The sequence below is a fragment of the Scophthalmus maximus genome, chromosome 5 (assembly GCF_022379125.1).
Source record: "Scophthalmus maximus strain ysfricsl-2021 chromosome 5, ASM2237912v1, whole genome shotgun sequence".
Lineage (NCBI taxonomy): Eukaryota > Metazoa > Chordata > Actinopteri > Pleuronectiformes > Scophthalmidae > Scophthalmus > Scophthalmus maximus.
In genome coordinates, this window is record NC_061519.1 from 10741219 (window position 1) to 10761208 (window position 19990).

Below are 19990 nucleotides of genomic sequence, written 5' to 3' on the forward strand. Positions count from 1 at the left end.
AATCAAAAGAACTGGTACAGAAAAAAAAACAAAAAAACATTGTATTTTTAGTTTTCTCACACCAAGATGTGAAACCTGTTTATTTCAAGATACCACTGGGTCAGTAAATGGCAACCCTCCACCAATTAAACAAAAAGTTATGAACCTAGTATATAGTTTTTAAAAAGTATTATATATGACAGAATAAAAAAATCTTGCTTGTACTGAATGATCGATTCTGCTATTCAAATCAAACGGTTCACCATCATCAAACATTTTCTCTGAAAAGAAAAGAAAACAGAGAACTCTCGGGTCTAATACACACTCCTCCTCGCCACATGTCACCTCTCGCTTTGTTTCCTGTAACATTCACCCGCTCTTCTATCACATGTGCGGACGTTGCTCAGTCTCTTCCTGCTGTACCGGCTACGCTGCTGTAGAAGTGGGAAACAAACGCTGGATCCCTCTCCTCCAGGATGTGTAGGAAATGATTCCTCTCCTCTTCTCCCCAGGACTCGAACCACTGGCTCCAGAGGCGCAGCTGGCATTCAAAGATGTTTGGTAGTTTGTCTTTAACCTGGCAACAGAGAGAGAGAGAGAGAGAGAGAGGAGAGAGAGAGAGAGAGAGAGAGAGAGAGAGAGAGAGAGAGAGAGAGAGAGAGAGAGAGAGAGAGAGAGAGAGAGAGAGAGAGAGAGAGAGAGAGAGAGAGAGAGAGAGAGAGATTTGATTTTTAAAACAAAATGTTTATTAATGAGAGAGAGAGATATTTGATTTTGAAAACACAATGTTTATTAAAGAGAGAGATGTCAGAAATGCAATACATTGATTGGTCCAACCGGTGATCCTTAGATGCCAGGTCTTACCTGAAGAGTACTGAGTGAATCCAGGAGGGTGCACACTTTGCCGGGCACAGCTTTCCCAAGCAGGTCCTGCAAGAAGTGCTCCCTCTGGCCGGCGGTCCAACCCTGGAACCAGCTCAGGACGCAGCGCTGCTCCTGGAGAGTCACGTAGGAGATGGGCTCCGTGTCTCCGACGTGGCCCGCACTCTGAGAAGCGCACGACAGCTTCTCGAGGCTGGGGGGGCTGACTACGCCCCGGGGAGCCGACGGGAAGTCCTCCGCGCTGGGAGCGCAGCGGCCGGCGGCGGCGGCGGCACCGGCCCAGGGCTGTGTCGCCATGGCGGGTGATGTGTGATCCCTCTGTTGTCGGACCTCTGGGGTGTCTCTGGCTGTCAGTGGGCTGCTGTTACCGCGGAGGACTCAAGCCTTGACTGGCATGATTGAACCCCAACAAACCTCCGTAAAGACAGGTCGGTTTCAGCCTGACCGAGAGGAAGATCAGAAGAAGACACAACTGCTTTGATGGAAGTAATCGACAACCACTCCGCTCTGCGTAACGCTGTGTAGCTTTGATATGTTCTAAGCAATGTCACTGCCGGAGTCCGCATTTGAAGTCAGCATCGATTAACGCCGACCGCTCCTAACAGACATTGTTGTCTGTGTCCATTTTTTTGGTTGTCTCTAAGCGTAAAGTGAAATCACCTGATTGCCGGCATAACTGGAGAGCAGTGATGTTGAGCGGAGCTTGCCGACACATATAGACGACACTGAAGTCAGCTTCGCATTTGTTGCTTCCGCTCCGGCGCTTAAGGGGAAAGTTAAGGGACGCTTACCATCGCACCGACTTCTTTTTCTGCACACTCTACTCGGACAGTAGTTTTTTCTCCTACAATCTGAACACAAACACGTTTTCACGACGGTTAAATGTGCAAAGAAAAGGGAAAGGGGAGAGTTGATCGGTCGGCGGGGTGGGTTGAGTTCCCCTTAAATCGTCCCTTAACAACAACGAATTGGAAGCTGACTTCAGCGTCCTGCGAGAGATTACGCAGTTGACGAACGGTGTGGTGTAGAGTACTAAGCCTGCGCAGATTTTGCGCAAAATTCGTTGTTGACCGAATAAAAAAATGATTAAAACCCCCCAAAATGCGTTTAATATATAAAACAGATATATGTAATAGTGCATCATTTGAATTCGTCCATTTAAAACGTTGACGAGAGGTTTTATTTATTTGATATTTGATTAGGGGGAAGTCGTCGACGGTGACGCTGCGAGGTGGAAGGCGTTGCTCGGCGCTCTCGCTGGGAAGTGACTAGAGGAACGGAAAATGGCGGACCTCGAAGACGTTACGCTGGACGGCAGAACGCTCCAGTCCCTTCGAGTTGCGGACTTGAAAGCCGCGCTCGAGGAGAGGGGACTCTCGAAAAGCGGCCAGAAGAATGCGCTCATCAAACGACTCAAGGGGGTGAGTGGCGCCGCGAAACCGCCGGAGCGCGGGTTGCTAAAAAAGAGCTAACATTTACGATGAGACGGGCTGATGCTCGCCTCTGGGCCGACGACCGAGCACCCCGTTACCGCGGAGCGGCGGAGCGGAGTTGTCGAGGCTGACGACCACCAGTCTACTAGAAATGTGCACGACGCCGTGGTTGAGCAGTGTGTCCGTCGTGCGCGAACACACCAACCGAAGCAAGGCCGCGACTTCAGGCAACTTGGTGGCTATTTTCAAAGTGTGCGGTCGGGTGATGTTGTCTTGTTAGCTCGTTAGCTCCGCTGGCTAACGCCGTGAGTTGAGCGGTGGCCTTGGCGACTGGCTTCGCTGCTGTGTTTTCCCGTTAACGGGGTCGCTCCCCCCGAGCTGCCCCTGGTCGTCGTGCGTGAGTTCAACCGGGAGGTTGACGCCGAGGCGGTCCTTCAAGTGCGAGGCAACTTTTTATCAGCTATCGCCGAATGTGCGCGCAAATCGCAGCGCACTTTGTGTAAATCGACAGCGTTCGTGCGTTTCCGCCAAACGAACGGAGTAGATTCGGTCTCAAAATGAACCCCGGGCCCACGAGCCGCCGTAGGTCCCGTGCGGAGCCACTTTGTTTACATTGCGTCAGGCATTTTAACTTTGAATCTACACCACAATAAAAGTTGGGCCATTCTTTACTTTTTTTTCTATTTAACTGGGGGGTGGGGGGTTCCGGTTACTATTTGCCCCACGAAGGCGGCAAGTGGTGTTTACATATGCTTTTCCATTTTAAAATGGGGTTCATCCCACTGCCGCGCCATGCCCCCCCCCACACACACTTGTAAAATCTGTACGCTATGTTCTAAATTTTAAGATGCAGAACTTGCTCATACATTGTGTCGACCGAGATCGGCTACTGTCAAAGTCCCTGATAAAGTTTGGAAGTCTGGATGTGGCCTGTTGGGTTAAAAAAGGTTTTAAAAAATAATAAAAGGTAGTTTCATTTTATAGCAGCATATATATGGCAACAAAATTGTATATGCCATTGGTAAGATGTGGGAAGATTATACATATTGTGAATATACTATTGAAATAGTAACATGCAGCGTGTAGCAGTATGAAAACTTTTTCAATTTTTTTTTGTCTAGGCATATTTGTGTTGTTTGGTCTACTCCTCATCGCTGCCCAATATTTTTGGGACGCTGTGCCTTTATTGAACGTTGTTAGTTTTTTTGTTTACATCCTAGTTTGTGGGATGCAGGGAGCAATAATATGATCAGTGGAGGGGGAGGGACGCTGCACAGCTAACAGTGAATCAACAGAGACAGATGGGATATGACGAGACATTAAATTCAAAGTCTGCTTCGCTTTCCAGGTTGCCTTGCACATTATAGGGTCCGATTGAACAATGGGACCTTCACCGTGATGCTTGTTTGCTTCTGACCAGGGAACTTTGTTGTACGTCCTCCTCTTCTCCCGTTCCCTTTCCAGTATTAAAGGCAAAAATCCTCAAACCTATGTTTCCTAAGGAAAAGAGGCAGCAATGCTGAGTGGTGTTTGTCCTATGCTGATGGAATACCAAGGACAATAGAGACTTATAGTACTTTGCAAAGAATGGAAATGTCGTCCCATTGAGAATGATTATAGAATTACGTCCATGCCAACCCTAAAAGAACAGCTGTCTGTTATTTACGAGTCAACAAGCTCCTTGTCTCAATAACAGGCTCTCATGCTGGAGAATCTGCAGAGGACCTCCACCGCTCACATTGGCCTGCAGCCAAACTCTCAGGTAAGTGTCTCTGAGATGCTTCTATTTTCATTTGAACGACTGATTTTTTTCACTAGCAGTGACCTCTTGCATATCAGAGACAAAATGCGCATCGGCACAATTCTCATAAATTTCTGTGAAAGGGATGTGTATTTGGCCTTGGGAGCCAATTTTTCACGGTCTCTCTGAATTCAGATTGGTGAGGAAATGAGCCAGAACAGCTTCATCAAGCAGTATCTGGCTAAACAACAGGAGCTCCTGAGGCAGCGTCTGGAGAGGGAGGCCCGCGAGGCCTATGACACTAATGGTAAGTGTTGTCAGAATCCCCCCGCCGCAAATGAATACGTTTCTGTAATTTTTTCACTATGCAAAACATTTTTTGTGATTTTTATTCATTTGTCTTTGTAAACAGAGGAAGAGGCCCATGCCGAAGTGAACAATAGTTCATCATGTCCTCCTCAAGCTCAGGTAGGATATAACTTTGTTTTTTTTTATACTGTTGTAAATAATGTTTCTAAAGTTTCTGTCTGTAGAGACTCTGTGCTCAGAAAATGTTGCGCATTTGGTAAAAGATTATGCCAGATCGTTTACATGGAAGAAAAGTGGCATAGTGCCATGACAAAATAAGTTTCAGCTCCCTTTCTGTTCTCATCAGGATGTCACACCAGCAGTGGCTGAGCAGCACAAGCCACCTGGCCCTTCTGGAGAGGGATTGTTTGCTGCAGGGAATGAGGGAGAGGGCAACGGGGAGAAGGAGGCTGACATGTCATGTCCGCCTGCGTCTGGCTCTGTGGCCATGCGTGGTTCTGCTGGTGAAAACCGGCCAGAGAGGGGTTCCGCATCCAGCGAGGTCGCAGCTGACAGTGACGATGAGGATAGCGACGATGGAGAGGAGGATGGTGACGATGACGATTGGGACAGCAGTGCTCGGAGGAGAAGCCTCAGAGAGCCCGCCAGAGCGCCCTCAACCAGAGAGAGGTCTGGAGCGTCATGTCAACCCCAGCAGCAACACATCCCTTCCCTTTTGTCTCCTCAGCTCCGCCAGCCCACACCTCCCCCCTCACCGCCTCCAGAGTTGTCATTCCCCTTGCCTGACACCCCTAAACAGAGCCCTCCTAGTCCAGATGTAGGCCCAGCTAGGCGCTCTTCCAGTACCTCCAGCTCGGGTTCCTCCAGCAGCGGCAGCCGTAGTAGCAGCCCAGAGCCACAGAGGAGTGGACATGCCGAGCGCAAGCCCGGCCCATTGACCCTTCTGGCACGTAAAATGGCAAAAGAAGGAGCTTTCTCTGGAGCAGGTTGGCACGGCAGCGTTGGAGAAGGCGATAGGCAGGGTTGCAGTACACTAGCAGCATCGTTTCCTGGCAGAGCACCTCCAGAGGGTCTTGTATCTGCCATCACCCACACAGCCAACACTGCAGGCCATGTGCCATTTCCCATGATACCAGGCACCAACCAGGGTGTCACAGGAGCACATTCAGCCCATATTCAAGTACCCGTGAGTGTTCTCAAGGCCACTGCAACCGAAGAGAGGGACAGAGAGAGGGAATCTGAGATGGCAAGAGAACAGGCCGTTGAGCTGGAAAGACAAGAGGGGCAGAGAAAACTCGAGCAAGAGAAAGCAATGGAGTTAGAGCGGGAAAGGGCTCTTGCATTAGAGCGAGAGGAAAAGCAGCGAGCTTTGGAGAGAGAGAGAATTGAGCGACAGCAGGCCTTGGAAAGAGAAGAGCGAGAAAAAGCCTTACAGAGGGAGAGGGAACTAGCTCTTGAGCGAGAAAGGCAGGAGAGGGAACTTGCTCTTGCTCTTGAGCGGGAGAGGCAGGAGAGGGAACTTGCTCTTGCCCTTGAGCGAGAGAGGCAGGAGAGGGAACTAGCTTTGGCTAAAGAGAGGGAGGAGCGAGAGCAAGCCTTAGCACGAGAGAGGGCCCTGGAGCTGGAGAGACAGAAGGAGCTCGAAAGACAGAGGGCTCTGGAGCAAGAACGTTTACAGAGAGAAAGGGAGGAGAGGGAGAAATTCGAGAGGGAAGAAATGGAGAAAGCGATGGAGCTAGAAAGAGTCAAGGCATTGGAGAGAGAACGGGCTCTTGAGCAAGAGAGGTTGGAGAAGGAAAGAGCTTTAGAGGCCGAGAGAAAGGAGAGGGAGAGGATTGAAAGAGAGAAGGCTTTGGAGCAGGAAAGGCTGGAAAGGGAAACGTTAGAGAGGGAGAAAGCCTTGGAGCAAAAGAGAATACAGAGAGAGAAAGCACTGGAGCAAGAGAGACTAGAAAGGCAGAGAGCCCTGGAGCAAGAAAGAATGGAGAGAGAGAAAACTTTGGAGCGGGAGAGAATTGAGAGAGAGGAAGCTTCAGAGCGAGAGAGAATAGAAAGAGAAAAGGCTCTCCAGCAAGAAAGATTCGAAAGGGAAAGAGCCCTAGAGCAAGAGAGGTTGGAGCTTGAGAGGAAAGAAAAAGAGAGAATAGAGAGAGAGAAAGAACTGGAGCGAGAGAGGATAGAGAGGGAAAAGGCCTTGGAACGAGAAAGGGAGGCAAAAGAGAAAAAGGCGAGGGAGGCAGCTCTGGAACGGGAGATGGTGGAGAAGGAAAGAGCTGAAAGGGAGAGGAAAGAAAAGCTAGAGAGGGAGAAAGCCCTAGAGCAAGAGAAACTTGAAATGGAGATAGCCTTAGAGAAGGAGCGGAAGGAGAATGAGAGAGCCCTGGAGGAAGAGAGGGCTCTGGAACGTCAAAGATTAGAGAAAGAAAAAGCCATGCAGAAAGAAAGGCAGGAGCAGGAGAGGGCGCTGGAGCAGGAGAAAGAGCGAGCTAGGCTGGCTGAGAAGGAGAGGGAGAGTCACCTCCCTCCATCCAAACGTGGCCGTGAGATTGGTCTCACCCCCCTGCCCACTCCTCCCCCCCTCTCCACAGGGCCAGCTCGAAAACCCTCGACTGAGGCAGGAGCGCAGGAAGACGTCCACGCCCCAGTGCCGCGGAGTGAACCCCAATCAGCAGTGTCCGGTGCGCCCATGTCACCGACACCCCTGTCGCCACAGTCTTCATTTAAGAAGTTCCGGTTCCTGAGGGACTCTCCGATTCAGCCCAAACCCTCCTCTGCTTCCATGGTTATCAAGCGGCCCCGTACTTTCTCCGATACCCCTCAGCCACGGGCTTCGCCCGTCTTCTCCCCAGCCAGCGTTGCGGGAACACAGCAGGAAGAACACCGGCCCTCTGCTGAACAGGAAGACCAACGCATGCAGACACACTCTGAGGTTGTTGCCGCACCGCCTGGATCCACAAAAGAAGAGGCCACAAACCTCATATCTGAGGACAAAGAACCGGCAGATTCACCAAAGTCAGAACACACTGCCAAGGATTCCACCAAAAAAACAAACGTGGAGGAGAAAAAGTGTCCTTCGAGCCCACCGGATGCAGCTCAGCGGAAGGGGAGAGATGCTAAGAAGGAACCAACTAGACGCAGGTCATCTTCGAATGATTCCTCTTCCTCAGACTCAGACTCTGGGTCCTCATCATCTCGGTCCTCAAGGTCATCTGCATCTTCCCAAGAGGAAACCTCCTCATCCAGAGGTAGACGGGTAAGTGGTCTGCAAAGAACCCCTCTCTGTACTTAACGTATGGTGCTTTTCATTAGCAGACTTTAGGTAAAATGTACATTTATTCTGATATTCTGAAGTAAAAATAAAAACTTGCAAAAAAGCAAAACGTTCTTTGCTCACCATGAGCAATATTGCCCATTTTCAAACACTTTCATTGGCCTTTTCGAGGGCAGTGTCCCACCTCCTAATACCTGTATGTCTGAACGCACCACAAAGTTAGTGGATTTTAATGCAAACCACCTCTGATAGTATGTCGACACTGCAAAGATGTCATACCTGCCCTCAGATTTGGGTGTGGGAAAACTTTTGCAGAAACACAGGTGGTTTCAGCTTTGGTTTTCAATTGCTCTATTTAAGTCTCAGTTCTATTACCATAATAAAAATCAAAGCAGATTTTGTATGGGGTTGCTTATAAAATGTTGCTCTATCGTCTTGTGTCTGTAAGGAGGGGAAACCTGAAAGAGATTCCTCACCACAGCATAGGGCGACAGTAGAGATCAGGGCTGAGGGTCCACAACAAATCCCAAAAGTCTCCCCTCGCAAAAGAGCGACGTCTGGAGAGAAGAGCAACACAGCTGCTGATGGAGACAGTCGCACCCAGGTCAGTTGCTTATTTAACCTCTGGGAAGACGATGTGTGTTCACGTCTTACCTAAAAATCTCAATTCCATTCCAGTTCTCAATTATTTGACGTTTATTTTTCCCTTTGGTGATGTTACCTTAGCTACCTTAATGACTTTGACTCATAGTACATCTTTCACATCCTTTTTTCCCCCCATTCCGTGCCCTTTTAAATCCCCAGGAACCTTTCATCGAAGATCCACCTGGAGATGGGACACAAAGGAAAAGAAAGGACAGTGAGAGAGAAGAGGAAAAGGACAAACAAAGGTCTGGTTTTCCGTATTGGTTATCTGAAACACATCCTATACGATGGGCCTCATGCAAGAACCAGATTCGTTGTAGAATCGCGCAAGTGATTCAGGCGAACTAAATTTACAACTTGTGGTTGAGACCTGTCATAGGAGGCACATTAATTAGTCTACTGTTAATCGTCAAACCAAGTTTATTTTTTAATCATGTTGAAGCATTTATAGATATATAAATTAAATAGTACATACACCTCAGTTGTGCAATGGCCAGGGCAGCACACATCTCAGTTGGCATGCATGCTGCGCAAGACGGAGATGGCTGGCTTTGATATGACAGTTGTTAATTGTCATCATGCAAACTATTTTCGGATCATTTACCTAAAATATCCTCAAATTAACTCTAGTCAACCCCCGCTCTAGTCAACCCGCAGACGAGACAGGGGGGTTCATACAAAAAGCGTCGCATGCACACTAGTGCCGTGGTCAAGCGCACAGCTGGTGTTGTGAGGGCAGGTGTATGGGCCTCAACACAGCTGGTGGTGAGCTGCTCTACACGCCACAAAAGACATGTCAAGTAATTCGAACATGCTACATGTTGTATGATATTGCAGTGAAAGAAGGTGCATTGATCCAGAACCAGCAGAAAACATGCCTGTGCAACATCATCAGTTATGGCAATACTTTTTCACCTATAACAGTGACATAGACTTCACCTTGACCTCCTGTTGCAGTCACCGATCGCCTTGCTGTGGTGAGGCGTTTTTTTTTAAAAAAAACATACATTTTCAAGCACTTCATCGTGCAAGCTAAATAATTTGTTGCATAACTAAACTACCTTTCATAACAATTTCACAAACAAGAACTTAGCAAAGCTTTTTTATCAATAAAGGAGAACCCTGCCTGCTTTAAACTTTTGTAGTACTGATGTGTCATAGATTAAATGAAACAGCTGAATTCAAAGATTCATAGGCGACTCATAGGCGACTCAGTATTAACAGCTCTGCTTTAGTCCGTCGCTCGATTCCTGCTGAAGTCTAGACTTTCATTTGTGGACCTCTGAAAGCAGGAGTTCAATCTCTGATGTTTTAACTCTCTTCTTTTTACTCTTTGATGCACTTTTTTAATGAATGAACACTTACTGACATGAGGCAAGAAGAGAAGCCTTATATGGTATTATTGGGGCGTTGGTCCTCATGCACGGTTGGGGGCAATCATCTTGTTGACGCAGGCCATTTACACACTTTCTGAAAATAGAAGCGTTTGATGAAACTTACAAGGCATGCTCATGCAAACTCACGGTCCAAACAACTGTTAGAGAAATTCAGGATAAGAATAAGAAAATGTTCCTGCTTGAGGCCTATTGTCTGTGTCACACACACTAACGTGAATTAATTTATGTCGTCTCATCAAGCAAGTCAACAGTGAATCTTTGAATTCAGCTGTTTCATTTAATCTATGACACAAGCAGGCAGGGTTCTACTTTATTGATAAAATGCTTTGCTAAGTTCTTGTTTGTGAAAGTGTTATGAAAGGTAGTTTAGTTATGCAACAAATTATTTAGCTGACAGTATTTTGACACCCACCCTGGGTTCCCTATGTCTGATTGATCGGTGTTGTCAGTCCCTGCCCCTTCCCTTACAGGGGGAGTAAGCGATGTTGGCGCAAGATTGATTATTGTCGTTTTTCTGACCGCAGCCTCGGGCAGGGGAGATGGACGCACTAGCAAGGAGGCCAGAATCCCTCAATGAAAGCGTCTGTCGCTAGCACGTCTCTTAAGGTTTTTCAGGGAGTGATATTAACACAGTGCACACAGTGTTGTGTGGTGCAGTCCGCTCCATTTTTCTAGTTTTGAATTTACATATCCTGGGTTGTGTAGAGAAATCAGATTTTATTTCAGAGCACACACAGTCCTGACAGCTAGCGGACTGTGAGGAAATATTCACTGAATTTTACAGCTTACAGGACCATATTTGGAAACCATATTTAGCAATATAAAAATCTGGGTCCATCCCTTCATGGGAAAAGGTTTTATACTAGATATGATTATTTTCTTTCAGGGTGATAACACATGCAACGGTTGTTCTGGATGGTTCATTCGAGCTATAGAAGTTTAACTTTTAATTTTGCCTTTTCGTGATTGTGAATTCAATTTCAGTACTCCCATTATAAACTAATGACAAGACCTGCTTCAATTAATCTTTACAATGTTAAGCATACTCTTCAGTCAAAGGGTGATTAGCAGATTGCAGCTTATTAGACTGAAGCAGGCCAAGCCGATGTCTATTTTGCAGGTTAGTTAAGGTTTTAACTTTTCAGATGAGGTCAGCTAAGTGTTTCAGGTAAGAGGCAGGAGTGTGAAAAAGTGGTAAATATGGGAGGGATATTTTCACATTTGAAGGGTTGACGTATAACGACTCAAATCCACATTTACTCACAGGAGTAAGTCTCTGGTCTCCAGGCTTATCTAAATAAATGAAGAAGTGTTGACTTTAATAAATCACCTGACCACAACACCACTATAAATCTGTAGTGCTCCTCCCAGAGGATACAGGTGTAATGTGGTCAAAAAGAGTCAGAGGCAGGCTTCTCGGAGCAGGGGTTTGGAGGTCTGCAATAGGGTTTTAATAAATCACTGGCTGACGTCCGTTTTTCCACATCATTTTATCAATAAACGGGAGAAGAAAACCTCGCTGGTAGTGGAGTCACAGTTGATGTATTTATGCTCAGAAGCGGTCATCGGTGTCAAATGTCGAGCTGCGTGCTGTTTGAAAGCATCACAGATACAGAGGTGTCCGGGAGTGAATTTCCCATCAGGCGGTTGATGAGGCTGCCTTAGAGCCGGTGTGGCTGAGATGAGGCGGGTCCTTTTTCTCTCTTTTTTTTCTTTTTTTGATACATGATAATTTTTTCTTCATCCGCTGCAACATGGCCGTGCTCCGTCGGCGGTTCTAGCTTTCGCTGCCGGCCTGTGGCGCTCCGCACTGCGGTTCAGTGAAGCGGCGGGCAAAGGCGTCGACCGTCGCCGGGGCGGACATGACTGTGTTTCGGAGAGGAGAGGAGTAGTCTCCGGTGAGAGGAATACGGGAGGAAGGGGGAGAGGAGAGGCGGCCCGCTGCGACGCCGCAGCCCGTACGCTGCGTTTTATCCTCTTTCCCACGAAGCCCCCGCCCCGCCCCGTCCCGTCCCCTCCCCGCCCCGAGTAAATTTCAGCCGGGACGAGTGGACGTGTTCGCGTGTGCGCGCGTGAGGATGGCATGGCAGCGTGAGGCGCGCGCTCATTTGTCAGGTATTGTGGAGCTGGTGAGGAGCGGACGGAGCAGGTGTGAGGCGGGACTGCGGTGTCCGCCCGCCTCTGCACTCCTCCGCTCGACTCTGCTGGTGTTAAAAACGAACAGCAACGCGCCCGTGAAATGACACAGTGATCAACCACGCGTGACGTTTGATTTGGCATCATCTGATGACCTGATTTTTGGAAATCTCTTCATATCTACATTCTGCTATGCGTGATTTCTTGCATAAATGTGAAATGTAGTTTAATAGAACATATGTATGTGAATGCATTGAAAGATAAAATGATGCGTGCTTTGTGTAATTGCTGACAAATCACCAACATACCTTTTAATAATTTGAATTGTCCGCCCATATTTGAGAGGGATTATGCACTGCTGCTCTCACATTTAAAAAAAAAAAATCAATAGGTTTTATTTCAGGTGGTATTGACATTCATATTCTGGTTTTCATCGCTTCTATTAAAGGTCCAGTGTGTAGAATTTAGATGAATCTTATCAGCAGAAATAAAAAAATTATGTTAATAATTTTATTTTCCATTATCACCTGAAACTAAAAATTGTTGTTTTCGTTACCCTGAGTTGAGCCCTTCATATCTATATTGGGAGTAGGTTGGGGTCTCTCATATCTCTACAGTAGCCCAGAACAGACGAACAAACACTGGCTCTAGATAGGGAATTTTGCAATTGTATATTACCTACATGCTTGGAAAGGGAGTGTGAGGCAAGGTTATCGAGACACTAGATGCCACTAAACCATACACACTCAACCTTTAAGTTTAGATTTCATGCTGCTATGTTTTTATTGCCTCTATTTATTATGACATGTCCCCTCTCCACGCCACCCTGACCATCTTCTCATCTGCTCCCTCTTTTCTCCTGCTGATCTGGATGTTTTTCTCACCACACAGGAAGGTGAAGGAGACTGCCATGGCAGAGTCCGAGAAGCCTTCGGAGAACAGCGAGGAGGTAAGGCCGCCGAAGAACGGCAAATCATCTCGGTCCGACAAGCTGTTACTAGCTGAGGACTTAGGTGGACGGACCCGTCTGAGCCTTTATAGTTGCATCTCTGTTATTGGCACATCGTTTTTTGATTTCCTATAGTGTATCATAATCAAGGTTATTTAATTATTAGTCTATTTTCTTTAGCCCTTAGCACAAAAGTGTTAGAATGTGTGCAGGAAGTTCAATTTGGCTGTTTTTTAAAAAACCTTTGTTGACACTGTCATAAGCAGAAACAGCAAGGGTGATTTCTCACTGTGGCTGATGTTTAAACCCCAAATGATTGCTTTGTTATAAAGGTGCTCATGCCTCTTCCATTGCCCCTTTTGGTTACCTGCAAACTACCTCTGCCACTACCACTTCTACTTCTACTGCTGCACCTGTTCCACTGTCCCCAAGAATCCAGAGTTGGCCACAGCAAAGCCCCCGAGGCTGCACTGCAGAGGAACAATCCTGCCGACAAAGGCTGCCTCATATTCATGGACATGGCTGACGAGAGCTATAGGTCGGACCAGAAGATTCAAAGAAGGGGTCGGCTGGTCAATTCGGCCCCGGTCTCTTAGCGTTTTATGTGACTTTGTGATCCTAAACTCAACCTGGAAAAAAGACGTGCGCTCACATCAAGTCGAGGCTGCTGTGAAACACTCTCAACAACCAAGTAGTTTTCAGATCGTTTCACTTTTCATTTTTGACTGGCAAAGAAATGCGGGACGTCACGGACCTTTCATTCAACGTGGTTGGTGAACTGTAACCTGCTTCTGTAATGTACAACGGATGTTTTGGAATTTGTTAATCCGTTGGAATGGGATTCCGATTTCACAAGCAAAACCCATCTTGGATCTGAAATAAGTTTAAAGATGCCAAAGCTTTTTTCTGGACTTGATGGTCTTGCCAGTTTTAAGAGAACTGAAGAAGGACTTGCCATTGAGGCCCTTTTCTACGACAGCCCTCGCCATATTTTCGCTACTTTGTGATCGTGGGTATGAAGTTGCTGCTACCCAAACACAACTGAACATTAAAATCAGAGTCTGGATCTGTGTGCACAGTGACTATTGAGAATATTCACCTGACCTGCCACTGCTTCTTCATCTGTAAAAGGACTAAAAAGCCAAAACACCAGGGGACGACAAGCCCCTACCCAAATGAACTATTGAACTCATCCAGCCAGCCAGCCAGCCAGCCAGCCAGCCAGCCAGCCAGCCAGCCAGCTTTCAGATTTCCATCCAAACATCTCAGCCATCTTTGATTGGACCCTTGTTGCCTAGATACAGTACATGCAGTCGTGATTGGGCGATATCCAAACCAGTAAGAATCAGGCGTCAGTGGTACCAGGGAATAAACAGATATATTTATTTAGATACTGCTAAAATTTCATGCAGTTGTTTTTTAAGTTTTCAGTCATATTCTCTGTAGTCTTTGCTGGAAGAAGTGTTTTTGGAAATGTTAATCTTACTGGTTACTGTGGTTAAGTCCAAATTCTTCTAAAATAATTTCATAATCTTTTAATCTTGGTTAACTTTTACTTTATTGACTTTCATTTGTGCTGTTGGATTTAAACTGCAGTAGTTCAACCAGACCATTGTCTGTTTGATAGACTGCACCTACAGTTAACTCTTACAAAAGAAAGTGACTTTCACTCATGTAAAGGTGTAGATTACAGAATAATTCTAATAATTACTAATAATAACTTCCGGCAGATGGTTTACTTAGTGACCCTGCACAGCAGTTTCTATCATTCACCCTCAGTCCCTATGTGTCCCCCTACCTGTTATTGTTCCACCTTTCCCCCCCCTACCTGTCCTTGACCACTGTCTGCCTCTCACGTTTCCCATATCTCTTGGGTTGTTTTTTTTATCTTCCTGTGTTTCAGACACCAAAGGCCTTCTCAGCTCGTAAGATCTCTCTTAGCAGTGAGTACTCTAGACCGTTCCTCTTTTCAAACTTGTGTAACTGATCTTCAGTTTTAGACTTTTGTAATTATGTATGGACATGTTGGTGAACCTTACTGGGCAGTGGATAGATTGGATATACGGTATATGGATTGTGGCCAATTTAGTAAAAAATAATTACATCCCAGTTAGAATTTGTTTAAGCTTGACTTGATGAAAAAGTGACGAGCCTGGTATGTATTAATTAATAATCTCTCTATGGGACAATCTTAAATAATGTGGCTTACATGATCCTTTCTATTTCAAAAGTATGCCACCAAAACCTTGTGTGCATGGCCTTGTGATATTATGTAATATATGCTTATGGTAATTCAATGGGGTTTGTCCTGTTTATATCTTTATTTATAATTTAATTTTAATTCAATTTTTAAAAAAATCATTGTCTTGCCAGGCAACAAATTGTCCCCGGGCAGTACCGAGGCTGAGCAGGAGTCTGGTTCCGCGGCCGGTCGCAAGCGGAGATGGGGTTCCAGCACAGCTGTTACTGCCAAGAAACCTTCCATCAGCATCACCACTGACTCATTGAAGGTACAGCATATTAACACCCATATTGTGTTGTGGTTGCCAGTCATGCATTTGGGGATACAAAGATGCGCAGTGAGACTCTTGCACTGCCTATGTCTTCTGTATTGAATGTAATTCCTGGGTATTGTGTGTGTTCTTCGCCACAGTCTCTGATCCCAGACATTAGACCGTGCCTCGGACAAGAGGCAATAGTGGATCTGCACCCCGAGGAAGCAGCCCTCTCTGGGGTGGAGGACGAAGAGAGGGAACGCTCTGACCAGGACCTTCAGATCCGTCGCACTGTCACACAGGTCAGTCGACACCTACATTGTCTGAATGACAGATGAGAACTGAACTTCAGAAAAGTGTGACATCATCTTTTCAATTTGAAAATGTTCATGTTGCTCCCTTCCTTCTTTGCAGGTGGTGCACCCAGAGAGTCAGGAGAATGGACAGAAAGAAGCGAAGAGGAGCAGGCATGAGGAGCAGCAGGAGGAGGACGATCTACAGGGAGACAGAGATGGGGAAAGAACGAGGGTGCACGAAGAGAAAATGGACACCTCATTTCCTGCGACAGTGGAAACCCCATCACCATCACAAACCAGCCATGATGTCGAAATCAACACTGGTAAAAAAATAAAAATAAAAACTTCATCTAGTTAAATCCATCACGATGATTTCCTGAATTAATAATGCTTAATGCTCCAAAGACAGAATTTTATAAACATTTTTAGCATTTAACTAGAGCTAATAAGCATTGTAAGAACTGTAGTGTTGACATTTCCCACTGTCTTGATCCTAGTGACCCCCGGCGACACCCTCATCCGTCGCTCCATCAGCCAGCAGAAGACAGGCGTCTCTATAACAATCGACGACCCTGTTCGCGCGTCCCGTCAGCCTTCACCGCCTCGTGGCAACGTCTCCAACATTGTTCACGTCTGCAACCTGGTGAGCTCACGCTTATATCCTGCTCTACCCTCAGTGGATCCGTTGACGTCTATATTTTTCTTCTGGTGACAGGCCTTCAGTTTTTTGTGTTTTGGTCTGAACCCTCATGCAAAGTGATTTAGACTCCTGTTGTATCTCTGTAATGTAACTCATCAGGGTTCTACACTTGCATAAAGAGCAGGGACAAACTAACTTAACCAGGACATGACTAAAACATTGTAAAGTAAGATTTACTTGAGACTCAATTAAGCACAGAGAGGCATTGTTCCTTTTCAAACTGCAGAGAGCCTACTAATTAATTTAATGCATTCCTTGGGGTGCTTTTTTTCTTTCAACATCTGATAAAATGCTAAAAGGTTAGTAGTCATGGATTGAGTGTTAGTTAGGCAAAACTGTGATGTGACCTGCCATTGGCATTATAAGTGGTAAAATTGATGATCATCACTGGCTAAGAATGAAAAGTTGCTACTGCAATAAATGGAATCCGAGCTTGTTATTTTTTCTGTAACTGCTCCGTTATATTTTGTTCAGGTGAGGCCTTTCACTCTGGGGCAGCTGAAGGAGCTGCTCAGCCGAACTGGCACTCTGGTGGAGGAGGGCTTCTGGATTGACAAGATCAAGTCTCACTGCTACGTCACTGTGAGTTCCGACAAGCACGTTGTTTCTCTCATACAATACTGTAGCTCTGAAACCTATTCTTTTGGCCCGTGGAAGGTTTTTCTCTGTGTCATGAAGACGTTCTCTCCTCTCTGTGTCAAGTACTCCAGCTCGGACGAGGCGGTTGCCACACGGGCAGCTCTTCATGGAGTGAAATGGCCTCAGAGTAACCCAAAAGTCCTCAGCGTCGACTTCTGCCAGCAAAATGAGGTAAGACCTCTTTGCAATCTGTGTTGTCTCTTGCCCCCACATTGCTCAATCTGTAGCCTGAGAATATCTCTGCTTTGTAGTTGGACTTCCACAAAGGCCTAGGCGCGGCTGACAGACCTGGAGCCGAGGAACAGGGGCCTGGCCCTGGTCGAGGTCGAACATCGGGCCTGCCCTCTCTCCTCCCCGAGCGAGACCAGTGGGCTGAGCGTGAGCGCGAAATGGAGCGCCGGGAGAAGGCCCGGGCAGAGCGGGAGTGGGATCGGGACAAGGTCAAAGAGTTCGGGAAGCCCGGGGGAGAGAAGGAGGGAGGGCCCCGGAGGTCGCGCTCCAGAGAGCGAAAACGCAAGGAGAGGGGAAAGAGCAAGGAGAAGAAGAGTGAAAAGAAGGGTAAGACCTGCAGACCTGGGATTTGACTGTATTTACATTATAATTGAAATGGGCCTGAGTTTATTATTGTCTTTTCCCTGGCAGAGAAAGCAGCAGAGGATCCACCTGCAAAGCTTCTTGATGACCTGTTCCGCAAAACTAAAGCAGCTCCCTGCATTTACTGGCTTCCACTTACAGAGGAGCAGGTGAGACTTGAACCAGTTCACTGTTGAATAACTAGTTCATGACTGTAGATATCTAAAACAAGTTTAGGCTTTTTAAGTCTCACTGCAACTGTCTTCATTTTAGTTTGCTCAGCGAGAAGCTGCAAGAGCCGAGCGGACGAAGGAGCGCGAGAAACGCAGGAAGGAGCAGGAGGAGGAGGAGGAGAAAAAAAGGGAAGAGGAGCGCAAGGAGAGGACGAAAGCTGGAGGCGGCACGGCAGGAGACCGGAGTGAGGGTGAGAAGGACAAGGACAGAGACAGAGAGAGGGACAGAGACCGGGAACGAGGTAGAGACAGGGACAGGGAGAGGGAGAGGGAAAATGACAAACGCAGGGATGGTTACCGTAGGCCGGGGGGCAGCGGGGCAGGCGGTGGCGGTGGCGGTGGTGGCGGCGGCGGTGGCGGCGGCGGCGGCGGTGGTGGTGGTGGAGGCAGCGGCGGCCGACGCTCGCGCAGTCGCAGCGACCCGCGAGAGAGGCGGCGCTAATGGCCAATGACCTGATGGAACTGTCCTAGAGACCCCTCCCAACCCTCTCTTCCATTTGCCTTTCACTACATGTACTTTGTTACAACTAAGACCCAACAGAGGACCAACTGATGTCGCACCACCTCTCAAATTGTCACCTTTTTTAAAGCACATCTACACCTACACAGTCACGCTTAAAGGGGACCATGATTTTTTGCAGTGTTGTTTCCCAGAGTGCTGTATGTCTTGCTTTCGTCGAGGTTTGTTATTTTTCCTTATATATTTGCCTCTTTTTTTTTCTTTTTTTTCCCGTTTCGATGGCACAGCAGTGTGGCACGCTGGGTGATTCTGATTATTTCCCCTCATGTCCCCCAGTTAACCCAAAGTGTAGGTGCCAAATTTAATTTGCAAATCAAGTGCCGTCGCCTCTGCGTTTACCATCTCTCTGCAACTGGGACGAGGAATCCGTTTGTTGCTGCATGTAGTTCAAGGCTCTCGTTGTCAGTCCTGCCTAAAGAGAAAACTCAGCGCCTTGTGCAGAGGCCCGCAAAAATCTGCAAATATTGGAATGATAGGTGTGTTTGTCATTTTGTACAGACATGAGATTAATCCAAATCGAGTCTTTAGCCGAGGCAGCTCCGGGCTGTTTCTGATCAGGTGTAGAATAACTACTAAGGCTCAGTGGGAGAGTCTGTCGCACCAGACACAAGTCATGATTATTTCCTCCTCATTGATTCTCTTCTTCCTCCCGCCTCTCCCCCTCTTCCTCCAGTCCCTCTTACCCTGTGATGTCCACACAGGCCCGAGAGTGGAGGTCGTATTATAAGTTTTCTCAACAATGGTTTTAATATTGTTTTTTTTAATCGTTATTTCATCATTTAGTACAAAGGTTTTGTTTTCATTTTTTCATTTTCTTCTTTTGAGTACGCCTATCAGTGGTGAATGTACAAATAATAAAAATTGAAGTTTGAACTCATTGTTACGTTTTCTTTTTCCCTGCGGATTAAAATTTGTCCTGAAATATTCCTATTGCTCGTGGGAATGGCAGATTCAAAACAGAACAGGCGGATGCAGGAAACATCTTAGTACATAATCTGCAAGTGAAGTCAGTGGTTGCATGTAGAATCCACAAGGTGTCAGTCACACTACATTGTGGTTCCGCTCAGTCGTGACATTTCACACAGGGAGAATGTCTTCATGCAGTCAAATTAATCACAGAATATTATAGTACGAGTACAACACACCCACAGATTTAATAGTCTCTAATTATGTAACTGTTGTCTTTCCTCATTTTAATGTCAAGGTAATGACCAAGGTCGTCTTATTCCTTTTAATAACTACAACTTTGTGGTTTCCTCCCATCTTCACCAGCTCTCTCGGCGTTACCCTTTTCTTATCTCCGTCCATTGCTCGTCGTGTGTTCGCCCTCGTCCCTCTTCCGTTGCCTTGTTCCACCTCTGCAGTCTTGACGTTGATCCTGCGGAGCTCAGCAGTGCTCCTCTGTAATTACGGCCCTATGGTCGCTGAGCAGAACATTTTTCTGGCCTGATGCAACTCTTGTGCGTCTGGCCTCTGCGTGGACCAGTGAATCCTTATCCCTGGCATCTCGCTGGCAGCCCGAGAACACGTTTCTAAGTCGGGCAGCCTAGTGGGAATCGAGTGCTACAGAAAGACTTTGTCTTACACCTCTATAGACCATTTATCTAGCATGCTGACAATGGTTCTTCCTTTGTATGTGAGCATGTGAAGTATATGTCAGTGTCTGAGTTGGTTTGGACCAGGCAGTAGGAGGCATTGAAGATAAGTAAAACTTGAGGTCAAGGTGAAATAGAAAAGGGGGGAGGGGGTTGTTACTATTTAGATGTAGGATAGAGTGTCTAGAATCAAAGTG

The 19990-nt window shown here is 46.8% G+C and overlaps 2 protein-coding genes across 2 annotated transcripts; one reads left to right on the forward strand and one right to left on the reverse strand.

Moving 5' to 3' along the window:
• Positions 1-44: 44 nt before the first annotated feature.
• Positions 45-1566, reverse strand: c5h14orf119 (chromosome 5 C14orf119 homolog). Its single transcript, XM_035633056.2, has 2 exons — positions 844-1566; positions 45-556 (listed from the first exon to the last, which is right to left on the reverse strand). The coding sequence occupies exons 1-2, from the start codon at positions 1156-1158 to the stop codon at positions 383-385; spliced, it is 489 nt and encodes a 162-aa protein (XP_035488949.1). The 5' UTR covers positions 1159-1566; the 3' UTR covers positions 45-382.
• Positions 1567-1629: 63 nt separating this feature from the next.
• acin1a (apoptotic chromatin condensation inducer 1a) lies at positions 1630-19071 on the forward strand. The gene is made up of 18 exons (XM_035633053.2): positions 1630-2282; positions 3991-4056; positions 4231-4342; positions 4448-4503; positions 4691-7597; positions 8064-8219; positions 8420-8505; positions 12685-12742; positions 14646-14685; positions 15116-15252; positions 15396-15539; positions 15652-15856; positions 16031-16176; positions 16708-16815; positions 16936-17043; positions 17124-17430; positions 17515-17615; positions 17719-19071. Exons 1-18 carry the CDS (start codon positions 2145-2147, stop codon positions 18118-18120), a joined length of 5277 nt encoding a protein of 1758 aa, XP_035488946.2. The 5' UTR covers positions 1630-2144; the 3' UTR covers positions 18121-19071.
• Positions 19072-19990: the final 919 nt, after the last annotated feature.